Genomic DNA, 26,067 nt, shown 5'->3' with positions numbered 1-26,067 from the left:
GTTATTGAATAGTACAGTTCATTTGTTTAACTGGTGAATATTACCTATGTGTAAATATTTCAATGTATTTCTCCATTCTATGGTAAATGGACATTTAAACTACTTTTAGGTTTTGATAGTTACGAATAATGCTTGCTACTATAAATACTCAGATAACATGATTCCTGGAACACATGTGCAAGAGTTTCTCTAAAGTATATATCTAGAAGTGTAACTGCTGGGTCAGTATACGCATGTTCATCATTACATGATATTAACACATTGTTTTTCAAAGTGGTTTTACCATATATTTCTACGAACAGTATATATGAGATTCCAGTTCTCTATATCCTCTGAACACGTGAGATTGTCAAATTCTCAAAATTTGCTTATTTGGCGACATACACCAAGAGCCTGGAAAGGCTTTCCTAGCCTTCATGAATTGGGCCTGGTGTCAACCAGCAGCTTTACCAGAAACTCGAGGTCTGTGTGATGCAGCAATGTTGGCTGCACCTGGAAAACCCTTGAGTTCACAGGAGATGAAGGAAGGCACATCTGGGGACTCCAAGCCCACTTCTTCCTTTATAGGAGGCACCTTGGCACACTAGAGGCTTGCCCCCTCAAAGGCTTTCCCCCTTAGTGCTAGTTCTGAGGGGTTAGCCAGCCCCTCTGAGAATGGAGGTTTGGAGAGAGAGAGCACGTGTGTGAGCACGAGACTCCTAGGTCACAGCTCGGTCAATATCCCAGATTTCAAACGCAAGAGCTGAGAACAGTCTATGGGTTGCAAATCTCTAGAAAAGGACCTTCCCTCACTCCCCTCAAAAAGCGGAGGGAGGGGCTTCCCTGGTGGCGCAGTGGTTGAGAGTCTGCCTGCTGATGCAGAAGACACGGGTTCGTGCCCCGGTCCGGGAGGATCCCACATGCCGCGGAGTGGCTGGGCCCCTGAGCCATGGCCGCTGAGCCTGCGCGCCCGGAGCCTGTGCTCCGCAACGGGAGAGGCCACAACAGTGAGAGGCCCGCGTACAGCAAAAAAAAAAAAAAAAAAAAAAAAAGCAGAAGGAAATCAAACAGCCTCAAGAGGCGTGAGAGAGAAAGCAAGAACCTGAGTGTTTAAGAACCCATTCCATCTCCTAGTTCGGTTTCTGGAAAGAAGCAAGCCAATATAGCAGGGACTATCTACAACTTGGCTATAAGAATTCCCTAAGAAGCCACTGAGGACCAAGTCTCCAAGACGACTGACTAGCTTGGACCTGAGGATTCACTTAGGGAACCCTGGAAAGCTTTCCATTGGAGATGGTTGTCAGAACTGTAGCCTACACGCATGCTTCCCAGCTGTTCCAAGACTGTTGCCAGTTTGGTCAGAGGATCCTAGTATTTCTCCCCCATGGGCTGAGGTGGACTTGCCTACCGCAGAGGAGCCTAGGAAAGTCCAGCCTCTGTTTCGCTCGCCACCCTGAAAAACGTACCCAATAGGGAGGCGGGTGGAAGAGGTGACTGTATCCCCTTGAAGAAAGTGAAGTGGGGAGTCTGCCCGAGACTCAGAGCTGAATTCGACAGAGGATATAGGCTGAAATAATCAAGGCCTCACTTCCTTCTGAGCATGCCGGGGTTTAATCTTCATGGGAGAAGATCAAAACATTGTACCTCCCCAGCAGAGATCACAGACGAGCTAATCTAGACGTCTGGGCAATTTCCAGGTAGAATGCATTTAGGCCTCCACGTAGCCCATGGTATTTAGCACCACCAAGGTTTGCTCCTCCTGGAAAAGTTTCCTTTTAACATACATATTTACACACTTAAAAGCAGTTCAATGCCTGCTAGCTTGGCTCATACCAAAGAGGGTTAAAACTCTCACTGAGGAAAAACCCAAATGTGTCCAATTATATAAAGGCCTCTTCCCTTGCAAGAAACAGGGAGACAGCTGGTTTCCTCCCATTTTTCCTCTTTTGCAAAAGAAGTCTTAATTGTAAGTTCGTGTTGTAATTCGAAGACCCATTCTCAGGCCATTTTCCCCCTGACTCTAGCCGATGTTGGAGCTAGGCAGTGTTACAAAAGAAAGTCATTTTCTTCTTTTTCGTAACTCCAGTATACCACATACAGTAGGAAGTCATACAGAATTAAGAACGTAATACGTTACCATTTATAGAATAAAAGCACGTCGCTAAAAGAGCCACATTATCAGAAAAGACAGGTACAAACTTACTGATACGAGTTCTATATCCAGTTGATTCTTACATATTATCTCCATTAGAAAACATTATCTCCATCTTCAAAATACTTCAGCCCTCTCCAGCCACTCTCAGATGTGTTTAACACGTAAGAGAATTCTTAGTGAGATTGCTGAAAATAGCTCTTATCAAGTTTTGTTTGTGTTTTGGAAGATTTTTTTGCTTTGCTTTACAGTCGGCTAAATGTAGGCCAAGTCTGACCACCATATTTATAATTTAAACTGCAAGTAATTATACACAATTCCTCTTTGTCCTGTTACTGCCTTAACAATCTCAACCTTCCTTAAATCCCTATTTGTCTAATAACATTGTCCCACCTGTTTTGTTTCTTTCGTCTCTGCCTTTCATTAACTCACTCTACAGACACAGGTGTGCTTTTTATTCCATGCTGGCCACCAATTTGGAAATAGACGATTTTTCTCTTAGCTCCCATTTCACTAATTTTACTTCTTATATTTCCTATTTATTTTTACTGTGCTTACTCCTTAGACTGACTGGTACGATCACATGTCTCTTCTTTTCCCTTCCTGTTAAATTAGCAGGTATATCGTTGACATACCCCATTTTGGAAGGGCTTTTTCTCAGGATGACCAGAGCAAAATGACACCAAGGAGGCGTCTTGGGTGGAAATTCCTCTAACCCAGGCACAGAACATGTTCTGCCGTGCAGAGTTCTCCTGATTTACAGTCCCTCATTTCTCCTTTACCCTCTCACACAACATGGTAATGGGGGCAGGTTCCACTAAGGACACACACCCGTATCTATACCTCCAGGCGATCCTATTAGGCATGGGTGAAAAACCAACCCCTGCGTAAAGGCAGGATTTCTAGTCAGGGAGCAGTATCTTACCGCCTGATTCAGAGGACCCCCACTAATATCAGGCTTAATATGTTGCTACAGCCATCCGCCAGCCAACCCCTCTTAACCAATCCTAACAAAAGAGACATAGACAAACATGGACAAAGAAATCCAAAGTCTTAGGACTCCATCCTTTGAGTACCTCAGCAGCTGTAACCTTTTATACTGTCTCCCTCCCTTCTCACAATCCTGAGAAGGTTATTAGACAACTTTACGTGCTGGCACGTTTTAACAATGTTACTCACCCAAAAGACGTCTGATCCAGGTGCGGTTCCTTCTCCCAAAAGTGAAAGGAGCACCAAGGAGCCTGGAGAGCAGCAGCGGGAAGCAGCAACGTGACAGCTGACCCTCTAGACAAGTTTGGTCTGGGTGGCCGCCCAGGGTGGGTGACGAGGGCCTGCACTCTGCCAGGGGCTGTGGTGCCTTTGGCAGGTAGTCATGAGTCATCCCTTTGTGGTGACCAACACTGCTACCGAGCAAGGGCTCCTTGCCCAATGTGCACAGAAGCCAATACCAAGGCACCGGCTTTGGAGAAAATAAAAGCTCTACTGCGAGATCGACCGGCAAGGAAACAGGAAGCAAGGCTCTCGCATCTGTCTTCGCCATCCAGGGCTCGCGGTGAAGTTTAGGGGGACTTGGAAGCTCATTGGCTAGGCTTGAATTAGTCCATATAAGCTCCCACTGTTGCCGGGAGCCAGGTTTTCCTTGTCGAAGAACTTCTCATTTCATAAAAGCCTCAACATGTCTATTCTTTGAGTTCCATAGACTGAAGATTCTCGGCTCTGGGGTTATACTGCACACGTGGGTTCCTGTCTTGCACATGCCCAGGGCTATCTGTAAAATAACTCAAGGTTTGATTAATCAACATCCTCTTTAAGGATGCAAAACCAGTTTAAGCTGCTCAATGTTTTACATGCTGTTAAATTTAACAAGAACAATGTTATTTTTCCTATTATAAACAGTATCTCTCTTAAATTTGTTGTTAGCACATCAAACTATAACTGATCTTAACTGTATGGCTAAACTTTTGTATTAATTATAAAACATTTTATATTGATCTTCACTAAATTGATGAACTCATTCATTATAATCATTTACATATAGACTCCTTTATATTTTCTTTCTTCATAATCATATCACCTGCTGCTAATAAGTTATTTTTTTCCTCATTTTAGATCCTTATATCATTTATTTATTTATTTATTTTCATCTTACTGCACATTGTTCAATGGAAGTAACAGATCTACATCTGAGTCACTACCTCAGTCTAATATTGATATCTGCATAAGGGCAATTTTGGATTTTGACTTAGCTTATAGCTAAACAATAGAGGTTCTGGTTTTAGCTCTGATTTATTCTTAATTTACTTTTATCTTACAGCGTTTTTTTTTTTAATATCTTTACCGGAGTATAACTGCTTTACAGTGGTGTGTTAGTTTCTGCTCTACAACAAAGTGAATCAGCTATACACATCCACACGTTCCCACATCTCTTCCCTCTTGCGTCTCCCTCCCTCCCACTCTCCCTATCCCACCCCTCTAGGTGGTCACAAACCACCGAGCTGATCTCCCTGTGCTATGCGGCTGCTTCCCACTAGCTATCTATTTTACGTTTGGTAGTGTATATATGTCCATGCCACTCTCTCACTTTGTCACACCTTACCCTTCCTCCTCCCCATATCCTCAAGTCCATTCTCTAGTAGGTTTGTGTCTTTATTCCCATCTTACCCCTAGATTCTTCATCACCTTTTTTTTTTCCTTAGGTTCCATATATATGTGTTAGCATATGGTATTTGTTTTTCTCCTTCTGACTTACTTCACTCTGTGTGACAGACTGTAGGTCCATCCACCTCGCTACAAATAACTCAATTTCATTTCTTTTTATGGCTGAGTAATACTCTATTGTATATATGTGCCACATCTGCTTTATCCATTCATCTGTTGATGGACACTTAGGTTGCTTCCATGCCCTGGCTATTGTAAATAGAGCTGCAATGAACATTTTGGTACATGACTCTTTTTAAATTATGGTTTTCTCAGGGTATATGCCCAGTAGTGGGATTGCTGGGTCGTATGGTAGTTCTACTTTTAGTTTTTTAAGGAACCTCCATACTGTTCTCCATAGTGGCTGTACCAATTCACATTCCCACCAACAGTGCAAGACGGCCTCCTTTTCTCCACACCCTCTCCAGCATTTATAGTTTCTAGATTTTGTGATGATGGCCATACTGACCAGTGTGAGATGGTATCTCATTGTAGTTTCGATTTGCATTTCTCTAATGATTAATGATGTTGAGCATCCTTTCATGTGTTTGTTGGCAATCTGCATATCTTCTTCGGAGAAATGTCTATTTAGGTCTTCTGCCCATTTTTGGATTGGGTTGTTTGTTTTTTTTGTTATTGAGCTGCTTGTAAACTTTGGAAATTAATCCTTTGTCAGTTGCTTCATTTGCAAATATTTTCTCCCATTCTAAGGATTGTCTTTTGGTCTTGTTTATGGTTTCCTTTGCTGTGCAAAAGCTATTAAGTTTCATTAGGTCCCATTTGTTTATTTTTGTTTTTATTTCCATTTCTCTAGGAGGTGGGTCAAAAAGGATCTTGCTGTGATTCATGTCATAGAGTGTTCTGCCAATGTTTTCCTATAAGGGTTTGATAGTGTCTGGCCTTACATTTAGGTCTTTAATCCATTTTGAGTTTATTTTTGTGTATGGTTAGGGAGTGTTCTAATTTCATACTTTTACATGTACCTGTCCAGTTTTCCCAGCACCACTTATTGAAGAGGCTGTCTTTTCTCCATTGTATATTCTTGCCTCCTTTATCAAAGAAAAGGTGACCATATGTGCATGGGTTTATCTCTGGGCTTTCTATCCTGTTCCATTGATCTATATTTCTGTTTTTGTGCCAGTACCATACTGTCTTGATTACTATAGCTTTGTATTATAGTCTGCAGTCAGGGAGCCTGATTCCTCCAGCTCCATTTTTCATTCTCCAGATTGCTTTGGCTATTCGGGGTCTTTTGTGTTTCTATACAAATTGTGAAATTTTTTGTTCTACTTCTGTGCAAAATGCCAGTGGTAGTTTGATACAGATGGCATTGAATCTGTAGATTGCTTTGGGTAGTAGAGTCATTTTCACAATGTTGATTCTTCCAATCCAAGAATATGGTATATCTCTCCATCAATTTGTATCATCTTTAATTTCTTTCATCAGTGTCTTATAATTTTCTGCATACAGGTTTTGTCTCCTTAGGTAGGTTTATTCCTAGATATTTTACTCTTTTTGTTGCAGTGGTAAATGGGAGTGTTTTCTTAATTTCACTTTCAGATTTTTCATCATTAGTGTATAGGAATGCCAGAGATTTCTGTGCATTAATTTTGTATCCTGCTACTTTACCAAATTCATTGATTAGCTCTAGTAGTTTTCTGGTAGCATCTTTAGGATTCTCTATGTAGAGTATCATGTCATCTGCAAACAGTGACAGCTTTATTTCATCTTTTCCGATTTGGATTCCTTTTATTTCTTTTTCTTCGCTGATTGCTGTGGCTAAAACTTCCAAAACTATGTTGAGTAAGAGTGGTGAGAGTGGGCAACTTTGTCTTTTCATGATCTTAGTGGAAACTGTTTCAGTTTTTCACCATTGAGGTTTATGTTGGCTGTGGGTTTGTCATATATGTCCTTTATTATGTTGAGGAAAGTTCCCTCTATGCCTACTTTCTGCAGGGTTTTTATCATAAATGGGTGTTGAATTTTGTCGGAAGCTTTCTCTGCATCTATTGAGATGATCATATGGTTTTTCTCCTTCAATTTGTTAACATGGTGTATCACGTTGATTGATTTGCATATACTGAAGAATCCTTGCATTCCTGGAATAAACCCCACTTGATCATGGTGTATGATCCTTTTAATGTGCTGTTGGATTCTGTTTGCTAGTATTTTGTTGAGGATTTGTGCATCTATGTTCATCAGTGATATTGGCCTGTAGTTTTCTTTCTTTGTGACATCTTTGTCTGGTTTTAGTATCAGGGTGATGGTGGCCTCGTAGAATGAGTTTGGGAGTGTTCCTCACTCTGCTATATTTCGGAAGAGTTTGAGAAGAATAGCTGTTAGCTCTTCTCTAAATGTTTGATAGAATTCGCCTGTGAAGCCATCTGGTCCTGGGCTTTTGTTTGTTGGAAGATTTTTAATCACAGTTTCAATTTCAGTGCTTGTGATTGGTCTGTTCATATTTTCTATTTCGTCCTGGTTCAGTCTTGGCAGGTTGTGCATTTCTAAGAATTTGTCCACTTCTTCCAGGTTGTCCATTTTATTGGCATAGAGTTGCTTGTAGTAATCTCTCATGATCCTTCGTATTTCTGCAGTGTCAGTTGTTACTTCTCCTTTTTCATTTCTAATTCTATTGATTTGAGTCTTCTCCCCTGTTTTCTTGATGAGTCTAGCTAATGGTTTATTAATTTTGTTTATCTTCTCAAAGAACCAACTTTTAGTTTTATTGAACTTTTCTATCGTTTCCTTCATTTCTTTTTCATTTATTTCTGATCTGATCTTTATGATTTCATTCCTTCTGCTAACTTTGGGGTTCTTTTGTTCTTCTTTCTCTAATTGCTTTAGGTGCAAGTTTAGGTTCTTTATTTGAGATGTTTCCTGTTTCTTAAGGTAGGATTGTATTGCTATAAACTTCCCTCTTAGAATGGCTTTTGCTGCACCCCATAGGTTTTGGGTTGTCATGTCTCCATTGTCATTTGTTTCTAGGTAGTTTTTGATTTCCTCTTTGATTTCTTCAGTGATCACTTCGTTATTAAGTAGTGTATTGTTTAGCCTCCATGTGTTTGTCTTTTTTACAGATCTTTTCCTGTAATTGATATCTAGTCTCGTAGCGCTGTGGTCGGAAAAGATACCTGATACAATTTCAATTTTCTTAAATTTACCAAGGCTTGATTTGTGACCCAAGATATGATCTATCCTGGAGAATGTTCCATGAGCACTTGAGAAAAATGAGTATTCTGTTGTTTTGGGATGCCATGTCCTATAAATATCAATTATGTCCATCTTGTTTAATGTATCATTTAAAGTTTGTGTTTCCTTATTTATTTTCATTTTGGATGATCTGTCCATTGGTGAAAGTGGAGTGTTAAAGTCCCCTACTATGTTTGTGTTACTGTCAATTTCCCTTTTTACGGCTGTTAGTATTTGCCTTATGTACTGAGGTGCTCCTATGTTGGGTGCATAAATTTTTACAATTGTTATATCTTCTTCTTGGATCGATCCCTTGATCATTATGTAGTGTCCTTCCTTGTCTCTTGTAATAGTCTTTATTTTAAAGTCTATTTCGTCTCACATGAGAATTGCTACTCCAGCTTTCTTTTCATTTCCATTTGCATGGAATATATTTTTCCATCCTCTCACTTTCAGTCTGTATGTGTCCCTAGGTCTGAAGTGAGTCTCTTGTAGACAGCATATATACGGGTCTTGTTTTTGTATCAATTCAGCCAGTCTGTGTCTTTTGGTGGGAGCATTCAATCCATTTACATTTAAGGTAATTATCGATATGTATGTTCCTATTTCCATTTTCTTAATTGTTCTGGGTTTGTTATTGTAGATCTTCTCCTTCTCTTGTTTTTCTTGCCTAGAGAAGTTCCTTTAGCATTTGTTGTAAATCTGGTTTGGTGGTGCTGAACTGTCTCAGCTTTTGCTTGTCTGTAAAGGTTTTCATTTCTCCATCAAATCTGAATGAGATCCTTGCTGGGTAGAGTAATCTTGGTTGTAGGTTTTTCTCCTTCATCACTTTAAATATGTCCTGCCAGTCCCTTCTGGCTTGCAGAGTTTCTGCTGAAAGATCAGCTGTTAACCTTATGGGGATTCCCTTGTGTGTTATTTGTTGGTTTTCCCTTGCTGCTTTTAATGTTTTCTTTGTATTTAATTTTTGATAGTTTGATTAATATGTGTTTTGGCATGTTTCTCCTTGGATTTATCTTGTATGGGACTCTCTGTGCTTCCCAGACTTGATTAACTATTTCCTTTCCAATATTAGGGAAGTTTTCAACTATAATCTCTTCAAATATTTTTTCAGTCTCCTTCTTTTACTCTTCTTCTGGGACCCCTATAATTCGAATGTTGGTGCATTTAATGTTGTCCCAGAGGTCTCTGAGACTGTCCTCAGTTCTTTTCATCCTTTTTTTAAATTCTGTTCTGCAGTAGTTATTTCCACTATTTTATTTTCCAGGTCACTTATACGTTCTTCTGCCTCAGTTATTCTGCTATTGGTCCCTTCTAGAGTATTTTTAACTTCATTTATTGTGTTGTTCATCATTGCTTGTTTCCTCTTTAGTTCTTCTAGGTCCTTGTTAAATGTTTCTTGCATTTTCTCTATTCTATTTCCAAGATTTTGGATCATCTTTACTATCATTATTCTGAATTTCTTTTCAGGTAGACTGCCTATTTCCTCTTCATTTGTTAGGTCTGGTGGGTTTTTACCTTGCTCCTTCAACTGCTGTGTTTTTCTGTCTTCTCATTTTGCTTATCTTACTGTGTTTGGGGTCTCCTTTTCACAGGCTGCTAGCCATGGAGCACTAGCCCCCCTCAGGCTATGTTCACGCCGCCAACCCCAGTCCTCTCCCTGCGTTCCAACCGAAGCCCGAGCCTCAACTCCCAGCCCCGCCCGCCCCGGCGGGTGAGCAGACAAGCCTCTCGGGCTGGTGAGTGCCGGTCGGCCCCGATCCTCTGTGCAGGAATCTCTCCGCTTTGCCCTCTGCTCCCCGGTGGCTGCACTCTCCTCCGCGGCCCCGAAGCTTCCCCCCTCTGCCACCTGCAGTCTCTGCCCACGAAGGGGCTCCTAGTGTGTGGAAACCTTTCCTCCTTCATGGCTCCCTCCCACTGGTGCAGGTCCCATCCCTATCCTTTTGTCTCTGTTTATTCTTTTTTCTTTTGCCGTACCCAGGTATGTGGGGGATTCCTTGACTTTTGGGAGGTCTGAGGTCTTCTGCCAGCGTTCAGTAGGTGTTCTATAGGAGCAGTTCCACGTGTAGATGTACTTCTGATGTATCTGTGGGGAGGAAGGTGATATCCGCATCTTACTCTTCCGCCATTTTCTCAAATCTCCCCTTACAGTGCTTCTTTACTGTCCATCAGTACAGTAATGAAGTAACATGTTTTCTGTCATTTCTAGATATTTTAAAGCCAGATATCAAGTTTTCAATGTATCTGATACACAGTACTGACAGTATAGGTCTATGCAAATAACTTTGATGAAAAGAATTCTTTCTGACAATTTTTTTCTAACAAAAATGATCTCTTCCTTAGGAACTGGTGTGCTTATGTACATACCAGATTATCTCCAACAGTGATACTGGACAACCAAGTCACTTACGTTCCAGCTGGCAGAGGGCCCTGTGGCTGGACCAGTGGATCCTGTCCTCAGAGGTATGTAATATTTTTTTAAAATACCTACTTCTTGTACCATAATCATGTGTGGCCTGGAATATATAGAGAAAGTTAATCATCCCAGGTACACGTAAGTATAGGAGGGTCAGGGTAGGGTCATCACATTAAACTGGAAGTATGATCTTAAATAAGTTAAAATGCAGAAACTAATTATACTTGCCTCATGTGGGTGTTTTTAGAATATGTGAGATAAATGGAGTAATATGTTTAGCCTAGTACCTGGTACTCTGTGAGTCTTCAGTGAATGTTAACTCATGTGTCTTTCTATTTTTACTATTACTATTACTTTTATTCTATGACCTGACCAACAATCCTGTCCTTTAATTCCATTAAATTCATACACAGTTTTAAAGGGCTATTGATAATTTCCCTTTCATACTAGGCCAAAGAGAAGTCCATAACTTTGCAAGCCACTAATTGCTATTATGCATGGTAAAGCAGCTAAGTAGGGCCTTTCTTCTTGTGTCTATTGTAATGACTTATTTAGGGGTTTTTGTTTTAATTATGTAATTGTCCTAAAATGTGGGGCTGAGTAATTGATAAATTCTCTGAATTCATACAGTCACAGTAGCTCAGCTGGGGGTGTTTCAGGAATGCCTGCAATAAAAACTAAAATTGTCATTCAGGCCATGATGGCTAATGTTATACAAATAGTCATACAAATAACTCAGGCAGTGAATCTGACATGTTGGCAAGCTGGAACAGTGTGCAATAAGGATACATAAAATCAAGGTGTTTCGTAGTCCCTAAAGAAATAGCTAGGGCTCATGGTCCAGAGAGCTAAGCATATCTTAGGGATTTGGGAGAGCTGAGCTCCAGTTCTGTTTCTGGCATTTACTCCCTTTGTGACAATTTCCTAGTCAACCTGAGATACAAAGAATGTACTGTTAATTCTTTAGTAATGAAACTATTACCACAGTAACCCCCATCATACTGCCCTTCTGAGTTCAAGGTGAGCTTTTTTCTCTCTTTAAACAAACTAGGAATAGGTATCTTTATTCTCATTTCTTATCTTTCTCTGCATTTGAATGGTTCTCTGCATTCACTCACTATTTCAGTGCATATGCACTGTTTGTCACTTTTTCTTTCTGTCTGAGCCACATACACCAGCAATCCAGTTTGCCAAAGCAGGAACATTGAGTCCAATAATAATGCAGCTAACTGCTTGAGTTCGCCCTAATAAACTCTAAAGAATCCTTTCCAAGCTACCTTACTTCCTGTTTAGCACTAGCTGTTGGACTAGATATGATATTTCACTGAACAGAGTTATTGGCTGAGTATAATTTACCGAAATAAACACAGATGAATGATTAGCCTGCTTTCAGAGATGGAAGGAGTCTTACAGCTCATTTTAAAATTGAGGAATAATTTCACACATAATTAATTGCCCATCAGGTTATAGCAGAAACTAAAACCCAGTCTGTTATAATACATAATCCATGAGAGTGACTACTGTGGTCGCCCCATAGTCATACGTAACAAACTCTAGATAATGACAGGAGAGGCTAAGCCATGCAGAGTGGATTAAAATCCTAGCTCGATAACTTTTAGATGTGGGACTTGCAGCAAGTATTCCATCTCTCTGTTCCTCAGGTTCCTCATCAGCACGTCAAGATAATAATAATACTTTCCTCATAGAACTAATATGAGGACTAAACAAGATAATACATACCCATTTCACAGAACCATTTGATAGATATTAGCTAAATGTTGAAGTCATGAGGATAAGGCTAATATGGCCAAATTGGATTTATGATTTACATTTACATACATAATGCCTGCAAATTTAGGGCCATTGACTACTTATATTGATTGTTAATTTGAAATGTTACAGTTTCTTTATTTCCCTTTCATGGTTTCTTCTCAAAAACAACATTTTCTCATGTTAGATCCTCTTCCCTTCCTCACCTCCCTCTCAGAGAAATACTAGATGAGAGGAATAATAGATGGTACAATTTAAAAACTTGAGATATGAGAAAGTACAGGTTGAAGTCACAGTGGAATATCTAATTTGTTTTGAGTTATTTGATATTGATCTGGAGGAAAACACATCCTTTTAACTATAATGATTTAAGAAATAAGAACTAAAAAAAATATTCCCATAAACTATTTAAAAATTAGAATTACAATAAGTTTTAACATTGGTTTAGTGAAAAGCATTACCAAGGGAAAAGTTATAGAGTCTTTAGAAAACATAATGATAGGTATAAATTTAAAATACCAAAAAGTATAAACCTTAATGCTTTTTGTAATGTACTTAAGGAAATCTAAGTTTGACAATAATATTGATGGTGAAGATTATTATAATAAGAACAGATAACACTTACTGAATGCTTTTCTTTAAAAAATATTTACTTATTTATTTGGTTGCATGGGGTCTTAGTTGCGGCAGGTGGGCTCCTTAGTTGTGGCATGTGGGCTCCTTAGTTGTGGCATGCAAACTCTTAACTGTAGCATGCATGTGGGATCTGCTGACCAGGGATCGAAACTGTGCCCCCTGCATTGGGAATGTAGAGTCTTATCCACTGCACCACCAGGGAAGTCCCTGAATGTTTATTATATTCCAGGTATCATCCCAAGCACTTTTATTCCAATTGATAATTTAATGTGAGACAAATAATCTGTTTTCCCCCAACTGCTCTCCTCTCTAGATCTCAGAAGATATCAAATCCTGTGTACAGGATGCAACATAAAATTGTTACCTCATTAGAATGGAAGTGCTGTCCTGGATTCAGTGGACCAAAATGTCAGTTAGAAGGTATATTCTAATCTTAATTTCATAATAACAATGAGAAGCATAAAACTTCTAAAGAATAAGCAACTGATTCCAGTGAAGAAAAGAGTTGCAATTTATCTTTTGAACAAAGTTAATTAACATGTAGCCAAACTATCAAGACTGTTACTTTCTTCGAGCTTCCTAATTTAGTAGCTGTGATATCTCATAAGCTGTCCTTTAACTTCTCTCATCATTTTTATGTTGGTTTCACAGGATGAATAATTGGAGACCTGACTACATACCTTACTGTTTCTTAGCTATATGGCATAGACACATGCCTTGTTAAAATATCAGAAATCCTAATTGTATATGTTTAAATAAACTGTCATTAGAAGTGACCTTATGTAAAAATAAGATTACCCTCTAGTTTTGTTCCAGTTCAGTTATTTGAAATAATATCGTCTATAAATGAAATTCAGTTGTAAAGAATATACCAATATGACATGAATAATCCTGTTTTTTAAAAAATCTCCTAATGGAGCCATTTTTCCAACAGATTTTAAGGATTTTCTGGTGGCAAAAGGCTGATCAAGTACATGGTAACCTGCTGTGGCCTAGCATCCATGTGGCTGTTATTTTGCTTTGGGCTTTAAACAGGTTCCCTGTGAAACATAAGATATGGCCTCTGTATACATATTTTAAATGAATGAATATTACAAGGAAGGCTATTAGCGGTAGTGGGGAATTCAATCAGCCGTGTAAGAGACTGTGATTAAAAATTAATGTAAGTGTGGAGAAACCATTATGATTCACATTTTACAAAAAGAAAGTTGTAATATAAAAGCTCTAGAAAACCTGCAGTTTAGTTAAGGATATTATATATGGTTCTTCTAGCCCATTCGTTGAGAATCTATACGCAAATTTCACTGTAACGCTATTTATTCTGGATATGGCCTTAATTTCAAAGATGTTATAAAAATTTAATACATTTCCAGAGTACAGCATGAATATGTACTTCATTTATAACCAGGTAAAATAAAGTTTTAAACAAAGTATCATCTATACCGAAAATATTTGCAAACAAGATACTTTACCATATTGTAAAAAAGAAAAACTCCAAATATGATCCTGCTTTCAAAGGATTTCTAATTTCCGTGAGGTGCACAGATATACTCACAGCGGTAAAACCTATTTGTTTATAGTCTGTGTATGTCAGACAGTTAAGAGTATTTAGAATTATATTTCTAAAGTCTAAGATTAATTTTTATATTTCTCTCCTTATGAAAAAGGATTTTAATTCCATGATCATTTCTTAAATATTCAGTGTTTGTTCACAATACACCCTTCTAGAAATTTCGAATGTCGTTCCACACCCTATCGTACATAAGAGATAGGAAGCAAAGTCTGTATGTCAAAGAATGTCATGGTGTCCAGCTGATGAGGACTGTGTTGTTTCATGCTTCTTCCTTTTATACCTGCTAATCGATTATTGATCACTATGATGGACTGTATATGCCTAGGAGGGAAAAACATAGAATTCCATCATTATAAATACACACACAAGAGACAAGACGAGTTGACAGTTTTGAATACCTGCTACGTACTATTTTTCCCTTTTTTAGAAAAGTATTATATGAAATATTTAAATGGAATTCAAACAGTTTAGCTTTGATTGCTTACTAACACCTCATGTTCTAATGGATGCAACCTGTGGATATCTTTAATACTGGATTCACAAATCGTGATCTTGAATCCCCATTAACAAAAATGTCCCAGAACAGTTCTATGACTCTCTGTCACAATACTGTAACTAGAATTACTCATAATTCAGGTATGTGCTGATTAAGCTGCTGTGGGAAGGACTTCTTTCTATTGAAATCTATGGTAGGAATAATTTTCTGATGGCAGATATGCCCATTGTGTCATTTTGTCATACAATCAACTCTAATACAACTGTGATTCCAAAAGAACCGACTGTTGCTCCCTACGGCATCCTGACCATCCTCATCTTCCCTTTTATTGAAGTACATAAAAGCTGTTGAATTCTTTATTACTGCAGTTGATGCACTGGTAGTATCAAGAACTACTGAGTCCCTTTGTCCCTTGAGCCATTCTTCATTATCTCATCTATCCTTGGAGCAGGGGGTGGGGAGGTGCACATATTTTCCTTCTGATTCCTACCCAATTATGTGCCAAGGTCCCCCTCCCCTTTTCATCACACTTTATGTATGTGCCAACAGTCTTTTATTCTTATGTGGCAGAGAAAATTGTCAGGTTTCCTTTGACGGCACTCTCCACACTGTCTCATATGACAAGCAGCTCCAAATATGGCAAGAATAATCAGTGTGACTGATCTGTTCTTTAAAGCTCTTCAGAGCCCTCAAGGGTTTGGAAAACCTGGTTATGTAGCTACCGTGATAATTACTTCAGTGCTAGTCCTTTACAACAAGAGGAAATTATTTTATTCACAGAAAATTTGTAAACTATTACATGAATTTCACAACCCCCTGTTTCCCCAACAAGTTTCCTCCCCACAAAAAAATTCATTTCATAATAGAAAAAGTAACCATTTTAATTTAAATTGCAGTAGGGAGGTCTTTTTAAATATACAAAAAAATCAGTAGATCAGGAATAAAATGGAACTGCTGGCAACTGTACTCTTGTTTATTTCTCCTCCTTCACTTTCTACCCTCTCTGTTTCTTTTTCTGTCTCTCTCTCTCTCCATAGACCCATCCCCGACCTGTTCGGAAAGGATGTTGTGATCCAAAATTCTGGTCCAAAGAATTTGAAAAAGAACAGATCCATGTACATGTATAAATGAATCACTTTGCTGTACACCTGACACTAACACAACATTGTTAATCACCTATGCTCCAATATAAAATAAAGAGTTAAAAAAGAATCCATGGGGCAATTATTCCGTCATCTTATTCTCCAATATGCTGTTTATAATATTACTAACCCTCCACAGATGCTCTTTTTGCTGCAACTCAGATAATCAAAATTCTGATAATAAGTTCTAGATCAGTTTATTAAAAATATTAGTCATACTGTCAAGAAGAAACTAAGTTTTAAGAAGTCTAAGTGAATAGAGTTTTGCTGGGAGAAAAAGGAGCATTAAGTCCAACGGCAAAGTAACACTTTTTATATATTTTACATTTGTTATATCTTTTTGAGGGTCAACGAGTTTGTCTCAGAAAGGGAGCTAGATTTGTGATATGATATGCGAGAAAGTTTTTTGAAATGTCAGTAACAACATACTTTTTAAGCCAATTTTATAAAAATTGCAATAATTTGCTTTTCCAGTAGATGTCTCTAAAATGTTCTCAAGTAGTACAAGGAAATTGTGGCTTTGCTCTAATGACACAAAGTACAGGAATTTAAGTTCAAATAATGTTAGATCAGAGAGGAGGAAAAAAAAAAACTTCTTTGCAAATCTGTTTTTAAAAAATCTACTCAGCATATGGTATTTGTTTTTCTCTTTCTGACTTACTTCACTCTGTATCACAGACTCTCGGTCCATCCACCTCACTACAAATAACTCAATTTCGTTTCTTTTTATGGCTGAGTAATATTCCATTGTATACATGTGCCACATGGGAAGCATCCGCATAGTACAGGGGGATCAGCTCAGTGCTCTGTGACCACCTAGAGGGGTGGGATAGGGAGGGAGGGAGGGAGATGCAAGAGGGAAGGGATATGGGGATATAGGTCTATGTATAGCTGATTCACTTTGTTATACAGCAGAAACTAACACAACATTGTAAAGCGATTATACTCCAATAAAGATGTTAAAAAATAAAAAAACAAAGTCCAGTCAGCTTTAATCAGATCCTCTATGTAGGGAAAAGATATTTCATAAAATTGTGCTTTATAAAATCTATCACAGTTATTATGAATGTTAAAAAATGCAATTATGCAGTAATTGGAATAAACTAACCCTGCCATATGTTATGAATATATAAAAATATTTCATTTCACAAGTGTGCACTAATTCAATAAATTATGTAAGAGCTATTGTAACTAACATTATAAATATGGGGCTTCTCTAGTAAGATTATTTTAAATATTACTCCAATTACTACGCCATAAAAATTATAATATTTAAAACAGAAAAAACCCTGTATTTCTTATATTTTTGCATAACTGGTTCTCCTCGGTGGTGATTAATGCTTTCCTCTTTGAAAAAGAACATTACCTCCTGTAAGCATCTTTGCTCAATAAAATTATGATACATTTAGTCAAAAAACACCAGGGACCTTTGTTGCATAAAACTGCATTCTACTGTTTAACTACTAAATCTCGGTAAATCTTTACATATGTACTGAACATCGTCATGCAAGCATTCAGTTGATATCAAAGAATCAGCTGGAAACCCGTCTTGTCAAGCCACACAGGAAAGTTTCTGTTTCTAAGGCAGAGAGAGCAAGCTTCCTCATTACTGAGTTGCCATTAATGACTTCCGCGATATGCCTCAAAGGCCTGGAAGGAAACAAAAAAAAACCTCACAAATAATACCTGTCTAATTAAAAAGAAAGAAAGAAAGAAAAAGCACCTAATAAGAAAACGGTTGCTCTTGACACTTGCTGACCTTGCTTCTCTAAGTCCTTGATCCACCAAGATCAGAGTTTCTAGTGCAAGGGAAAAAGAGTAATTGTACTGGGAGAAGAGAAAAAAGAAATCCAATTTTTAAAATATATTGAATTTTTTTTTAAATGAGAAGTACATAAAGATCTCTGGAAATTATCTGACTTAAACAAATGCCCTTCTGTCTCAGCTCCAATATCGTAGAAAGGATCGAAAAAGAAGAGACAGAAATTTGGGCCCTGTGGAACAAAGTAAAGGTCTGTGCTTAAGTGCAAGATAAGATACATTGCCTGGAAAACCTAGAATCGTGGCAGTCCTGTGGCAGAGAATACGTGGGGAAGACAGAAAGATTGCTAAATGAAAAAAATAAAAGAGCATCGATCAACCAGGAATTTTATCACAGGAGAGTAACTGACTCCGCTGTCAGAGATCCTATCAGTGCTTCTCCACCAGCTAAATACTGAGAAATAAATTGGGATGAATGCAAGTATTGAACTCCAGTCAACAAACAGAGCTAAGAAAAGATAACAAACTATTGAATTTGCTAAACAGGTATTGCAGGTTTTCACAGACCCCATCCAATGAATTCCAGAGAAAAGAGGTTCATATGACAATTGGATCTCAAAGATCTTTGTGTGATGCTTAATAGTTGTTTCTTTTACAATTAGGAGTATAATTTCCTCACCTATTTCCTCCTACAACAATTAATTTAAAAATAACTATAGCTAAGAGCAAATGGAAAGTTTTATGCACACACACACATAATCACATTAGTTTTTGTAATTCAATATTGAAAGGATTTGTCCAATTACATTTTCTTTCAAATCAGTCTCTTTAAAACTTTACAAAAATATGGAGAAATTTTCATTTTTATTTCATAGATATTCTGTTTCCACATACTGAGGAGTGAATCACCAAAAATGAGTGTGCAAGAAAACTGAAGACTTCCACTCAATACTTCTATGTGTTAATCTTTATCCCTTTCAGTTATTTCTTTTTTTTCTTCCTGAAAGCTTTATTTAATTTCTCTTCTCCTACTTGTCACTGGTTTAAAATTTTTTTCTTCTCTTTTTAGTTTTTATTTCTAATTTGCTGATTTTCTCTGGTATGTCACTTTCTATCCTCTCATTTGCAGTGCAATAGGATTTTTCCAGATTGCATGAATAAAACTTATTTGAAATTCTTTTGACCCTAAGGTCAATAGAAAATTACTCTTGAATTCTTTTGGTTTGCCTCCTTTCTGTTCTTGACCCTCTCCCTCTAACCTAGGTTTGTTTTCACTTCTTGCACATTCAGGATCTTGCCTGGGCTGAGTGGCAAAGCGAGAACTACGACTTGATGAATTACCCCCCCTCAAATAGGAATGGAGCACACGTAAAATACCCCCTACTTCCTCTTGTGTGAGTGTGAGTGTGTGTGTGTGTGCGCGTGATTCCCTGCTTTGCCAGTACTTTTCAAATGGAGAATATTCAATGAGATGCAACGTAATAATCTCTACATTAACTATGCAAGATGTAATACTTTGTAAAGAGATGAAGAGACCCAATTTCATTAGAATATGATAATGCAATATAAAATAATGCCTTATGATTTATAATAAAGCTTTAGCGTAGGATTCTGAGCCCCTGGAAATAAACCCTGTGTAAAATGCTGTCGTGATTTTTATTGAGGTGACTCCACCTTAGTCAGGATCGTGACTCTGCCTCAACCAATCTGCCTCTTGATTATGAGGATGGGGTAAGAATGGGCAGGGGTCATATTCAAACATTTGACAACTGACTCAGTATCAATTAATATATACATTAATATAAAAATCAAAAATTAAGAATGCATTACTTTTTATTTTCTTAAGTTAATGCATATGTTATCTATATTATAAACTATATACCAAGTAATATAAGCCATAACACAAATCACTCATCGTGTATCATTCAAATAATTTCTAAACAGCTTATTAATTTCTACAAATTATTGGTGTGCTCTTTCTTTTGACATGAATGACACCAGCTAAATGATGTCAGAGAGATGATTTAATACAGGTCCATCTCCTTTAGAGATTTCTCCATCAGATTTAGAGCCATTAGGTGACAGGAAATCTCAGTATGTTTATAATTTCTTTTAACATCAATGATATTGCCATCCTGCTGAATTATCTACTGGCCACTACTGAGTTAACAGTGATTGCATTCCTTTTTTTTCAGTCCTTGAATAGTGTGTGCATTTTTAAATATTCAGTATATTTATTATTAACTAAATCATAAAAATTCTTGTAGGAATGTCCTATTTAATTAATTCATAGAGCTTTGCAAACATCATTTGGTCAAATTTAGGGCATCATAAATCAAGGAACTTAAACATTTATTATGCTTTTGAGTTTTGTCATAAAAATTTCATTTTCATATGATTTATTAGAAAATCTATGTTTTCTCATGTAGTTTATCCCTTATGAATTTTTGTGTCAAATAGTATGTATGAACATTTTTCATATGTAAAATATCTTTTATCAGTTTTCAAGTTATCTCCAGTTTAAAAAGGGGAATATTTTTTTCCCTTATAAAGTTAAAAAAGGATTGACATTTCTATTAGACTGTCATTTCTGAAAACCAATTCTCTTTTTTCTTTTTGTAAAAAGCTTGTTTTCCAAATGCTAAACGTAAAACTGATTTGAAATGATATTCTTATATCAGAATTATTTTGTCAGGTAACTTCCATAATATTTTTCTTTTCTGAAATGATCTACTATTTCAATTATATGATAATGTTAAAAGTTCTAATTTTTTCTAAATATTTTTATTTTATTGATTTTTATTAACATACTTGATAAAGTGTTTTTGAAGTTTTTTATTTCAAAAGCTTTGCTTAACTTGAAAATTTTTATTATTACAAAAGCTTATTTCATGAGACTAATTTCATAAAGTTCTTTAATATTTTTCTCTTGATCACAAATGAATTTTAACAGAAATTGAATGTCATTATGAGGACAAATAAGTCTAGTAATTTTTATTTTACTTTTTTCATATAGGCTTGTATTGTAATTTTATTTAGATCAGTATTGAGGGTTTACTTTTTTTATTAATCAATTAATTAATTTATTTTTGGCTGTGTTGGGTCTTCGTTGCTGCGCGCAGTCTTTCTCTAGTTGCGGCGAGTGGGGGCTACTCTTTGTTGCAGTGCGTGGGCTTCTCATTGCGTTGGCTTCTCTCGTTTGGAGCACGGGCTCTAGGGCATGTGGGCTTCAGTAGTTGTGGCTCGTGGGCCTTAGAGCTCAGGCTCAGTAGTTGTGGTTCACGGGCTTAGTTGCTCTGCAGCATGTGGGATCTTCCCGGACCAGGGCTTGAACCCGTGTCCCCTGCATTGGCAGGCGGATTCTTAACCACTATGCCACCAGGGAAGCCCAATTTTTATTTTAAATGATACAAATTCATATCATTATTTGAAATCAACATTTATATATTAAGTAAAAATAGCCCACTAATTTTTATTGAAAATCAAGCTGATTTTATTTCAAAAGTACTAATTACATTTTAAATTGAATTGATTTTTGATATTGATATTTTTGACTTTGATATTTTATATATCAAAAGATGTCCCAGACTAACTGATTTCTGCATGGTATATTAGATAATCCAGGACTAGTTTCATTATTGAAAACATTTGTTTTTTTCTCAGATTCAAAAAATTCCAACTCATGATATCTAAAAGAAATACTTTGAAAATTTAAACTTTTGTCTCTTCCAGTGTTTTCAATAATTGATTATAAATTCTTTAATAATATTTAGCAAAAATTATGTGCTGAGGACAATTAGTGCTAGCAAGTAAACTAAAGTAAGTACCAAACAATTTGGAAATTCTAACCACTACATAAATCACATATAATGATAAACTGATGATTCTGCCAAAACACAGAATGTTTCATAAACTCTATGTAGTGCGTGAAACGGGCCCAACAAACTGCTAGTTCTGAAAAACGGTTCTCGGATGTTATTATAATAGGAATTCCATACATTTATCATGTATCCTACAAGATATATCTTTATTCTTTATCGTGCATCCACAATTAACTTGGAATAAGTTAATATTTTGATTTTTATAATTAATTGTATCAGTTATTACACTTTATATATTTGCCAATAGGTATGGCTGTATTTCAGTATTTTAATAATTGCTAGGTCACACCGGTGCATACTGACTAAATACAGTTTTGGAGTTGGGGTATGTGGAATGTTACCAGGTGGGAGTCAGGAGCTATAGCCTAGGCTTTGAGTGGAAAGGCCCTTTTATTTCTGAGACATTCTACAATTGTAAGTGGACTCTGGGTTTGATCTCTGGGGAGGTGGCTCAGACACTTCACATGCATCCATGCTTAGGAGTCCCTCTTCAGGGATCCTGTGTCCTAACAACAGAGAGAATAATATCATCTATACTAGGGAGTCACGAACAGTGACCATCACCCTGCACGTCCACCACGCTTCACTGACTCCTTGTAAAGGCCCGCTTCTCTATGGAATGGTAGGAGATTAAAGGTTTTTATTCACTAGAGTTTTAATAAATCAAGTCTTTAACATATGCTCTTGTTATCAACAAGCACTTACGGCTGTTGAAAAATCTCTGAAGATCAATTTCTGGATTGCAATTTTTAACTTAAACATCTGGTATTTTCTACCTTACACCATTGCATTTACTTATTAGAATTAGAAAATTTTGAAATTTGTTCTAAATTAGTGCTTTTTAACCAGGGTCATACATCGAAATCACCTGCAGAGTTTAAAAAACTCTGTACACACATGCTCAGTTCCCCAAAACAGTTACTGAATCATAATCTTCAGATGGGTGGGAGGAGGATGGAGAGCACATTAACACTTAGTGTTTCAAAGTTAACAGATGCTTCTGATTTCCACCCATGATGAAAAATCACTATTCTAAAGAAACGTAAAATAAAAAACAAAGCAAAAACATAATATGCATTAAAAGTTAATAATAGAAAAAGAAATTTGAAGAGCAACCTTGTTTGTATGTCACAAAACAATATGGTCTTTGTTTTACCATAATTACACATCGCTTCCTAACAAAGTCTTCTGCCTACCAAGTCGTGGTATGCATTTCAATACACCAGCCCTTTTTGTTTTCCTATGATCTAGCTCAGAAAGGTAAGCAGTAAAAAATGAAAAGACCCATTTGTTCATTCTGTTAAACCCACCTGTTCCTTTTGCTGTAATACTGACAAGTCTGTATCCTGAACACTCTTCCACTGCTAAGAGAAACAGGGAAGGTAGCGAGGTGGGAAGTTGCTAAGGAAGATGTATCTTGATGCTCTACTCCAGTGGTTCTCAAACTTTAGTGTGCATTGGAATCAGGGGGAGAGCTTGTTAAACCACACATTGCTGCCTCACTCCAGAGTTTCTTCAATTAGCAGGTCTGGGATGGGGCCCAGAAGTTGTATTTTTTAAAGTTCCCGGGTGATGCTGACACTGCTGATTCAGAGAGCCTGGTTTGAGAATCATTGCTTTACTCTCTGGTAACCCTCCTGGGTAGATAGATTTTAGCTGCCAGTAAAATGCTTTATTACATCATCTAAGAAGGAACCTTGATTTTAAAAACCATACAATTATTTAGCAGATATATTTGTATGAATTCATTTGAATTGGGGCTCTAAGAACTTTATTACTAGGATCTAGCAGAAGTTTAATACTTTTCACCACCTACTGCAGCCCTCAAATGCATACACTTTTCCCCAAGCTACAGATTGTTTTCTTCCACCAAATAAATCAACAGTTATGCAGGACCATCTATTATGCAGTGGAGAAAAAGAAGAAGCAAAATCAAAGCAAAAACCTTGGACATGAATGGAGAGTCATTCATTTAGCTCAATGCCCCGAAGAAAGCAATGCAAAATTCAATCTAGCAATAGAGACTAACTCAAATTAGGGGCAAATAAATTTTCTATGGAGTAGAGATGCTTTAGTAGTATTGTCCCAGCCACACATGCCTTAGGGAGCATAATTAACACGTGCCAGAGGTGCAGTTTCATTGGTACATGATTTCACACGGGAAGAAGCAGTCAGACACCAAACGCTTGTTTTCTCATGTCTGATATGCAGACTTCCATGAATAAATTTGTTCATTAGAAGTCTGCAAATTACAGACATACACTACTTGATGTATTCAATATGTTTAATAAATCTTCCCTCTAAACTGTTTTCCCCAATGAAAACTTATATTGCCATTTAAAATATTACTTGATTCATGGGAAATGAGAAGCAATTCTTTAAGAGAGTAAATTTGCTTTACAAGAATTTCTATTCTTCTGAAATTTCACTGATTTTACAGATAGAACCCCTCGAGACATGCCCTATAATGGTTTACTTTTACATGCAGTCCTTAGGTTTTGAGCCTATGCATTTCTTAAAAATCTGGGAACAACCCATTTAAGTGGCACTACTACGCAGGTATTCTTTTAGTAAAGAACCTGTAGCTCTCCCTTACTTCCAAGTGGCCACCAGTTGGAAACTGCATTGTTAAACAAGCCATCTCTGTGACAGTCCACTTAGAAAGCTGCTCTAGCTTTTAACACAGCTGATTTTAAGGTTCCTCTCGATCATGCCGGCAGTTTACGTACCCCGGTTTACACGGCTTCCCCAAACTACCACCCATTTTCACCTAAATGGAAACCTTAATAATTTTATTTTTTCCAAACAGAACTAGAGTCTTGCACTTCCCACACCAATGTGGGAGCACATCACCCTGTGGATGGGGGCGGAGCCTCTTATTCTGCAGTCATCGCTGACCGTCAAGCTTCAGTACACGGGAAAATGCACAGCAGCCATATTGCTGCTCAGGACTGGAAAAAAATGAGGCGGTTCCAGTGCTTAACTCTCTCTCTTCTCTTTTTGCTTCCCTCTAGCCCAGGAACAACAGCAGCTGATACACAGCAACCAGGCTGAGAGTCACGCCGCAGGTGGCAGAGGGACGCCCGAGCAGCAGCAGCAAGACTGTGGTGACCCAGGTCACAGACTGTAATTACTGTCATCCCTAAACCCAATCACTGTCAACACTATTTATGATGACTTCCAAACAAGACATCACTTGCCTGTCAAACGTTGGATGGTGACATTAACATACCTCTCGATCCTTTTCTATTTGCATGTTGGGAGAAACTATGGGTGAGCTGCAGGTTCCCAGCCTGAAGGGAACATGTGTAATTACTGGAGCTCTGTGTGCAGACACAGAAGGAGAATAAAAATGCTGTCATACTAGGTTGTAAGGAAATCACAGGTTTCCAAAATTAAATCAAACTTTTGTCCTGCAAAGAGTACAATCATGGAAGAACCTTGACATGGATGGGTGGACTGGATCATTTTAAGGGAGCTAAGAAGGCTCCCTTCCCTTGGTTGACAAGAGATCACTGAGGGGTATTGCTCACCGAGTAGGGCAAAGAATGTGGCTCAGAATCAACGAGGACCTCGTGTTGATCTAAAGTTGGCATGTTACATATTTTCTCATCTTTCTAATCATAAGTATTTTACCATTCCTTTTAGACTTAACCTCATCTCTTAGAAACATAAAGTTGGTTACTGCTAAAAACATCTCACTATGTTTGGCATATATCTAGTCATACAGAATAAGGCACTCAAATTGAGAAATCTGATTTAAGGGGATCTCTCTAAGAATGCAGGTGAATATAGCTTAGGATCTGTACTCAAATTTTTTTAAGGGATTGAAATTCAGTATTTTCACAAGATACCGTAAAATCCTCCTTGAATTATTGAAATGCATGTGTAATGGCATGGAAAGTATCATTGCTTTATAAAGTGATTCTAACCAAATTCTGAATCTCTCTATCTCTCTAAAGAATACCTCAGTAAAGAATAAAATTCTCAGAATATATATACAAACTACATACATACATGTAGTATATATACATATGTGTGTGTGTATATCTGTGGTTACATCTATTTAATGCTGGAGCATTGGACTTGAAAGCAGAAGATAAAGCATTAGCTCTGTAACCTCAAGCAAGGTATTTCAGTTTTCTGACCCTCAATTTCCTCATCTATTGAAAGTTTAACAACAACTCTTTCAGGTTAGCAAAAGAGAGACTGAAAATTCTAGACAAAGTTAAAACATTTTAGAAATCTAAGATATTAGAATGCTTTTTACAAATTTCTACCCCTAAATATTAGTATAAAATTCAGGATGCCATTTGCTAAGTGCATATAATCTGTATTTTCAAATATGAAGTGCAAACATGGCTTATTTGAATGA

At 37.3% G+C, this 26,067-nt stretch overlaps 1 protein-coding gene across 1 annotated transcript in view; it reads left to right on the top strand.

Moving 5' to 3' along the window:
• Positions 1 to 26,067, top strand: part of MMRN1 (multimerin 1) — a 64,498-nt gene that overhangs the window by 11,505 nt on the left and 26,926 nt on the right. The window contains exons 2-4 of the mRNA XM_082838326.1: positions 10,361 to 10,480; positions 13,153 to 13,259; positions 24,707 to 24,808. Coding sequence (XP_082694452.1) covers positions 10,361 to 10,480; positions 13,153 to 13,259; positions 24,707 to 24,808 — 329 coding nt within the window. The remainder of the gene's footprint in view (positions 1 to 10,360; positions 10,481 to 13,152; positions 13,260 to 24,706; positions 24,809 to 26,067) is intronic.

This window comes from Leucopleurus acutus (genome assembly GCF_964270905.1).
Source record: "Leucopleurus acutus genome assembly, chromosome: 4".
NCBI classification, from domain to species: domain Eukaryota; kingdom Metazoa; phylum Chordata; class Mammalia; order Artiodactyla; family Delphinidae; genus Leucopleurus; species Leucopleurus acutus.
The sequence above is the reverse complement of the archived record's forward strand: the minus strand, read 5'-3'. Positions and strand labels throughout refer to the sequence as shown.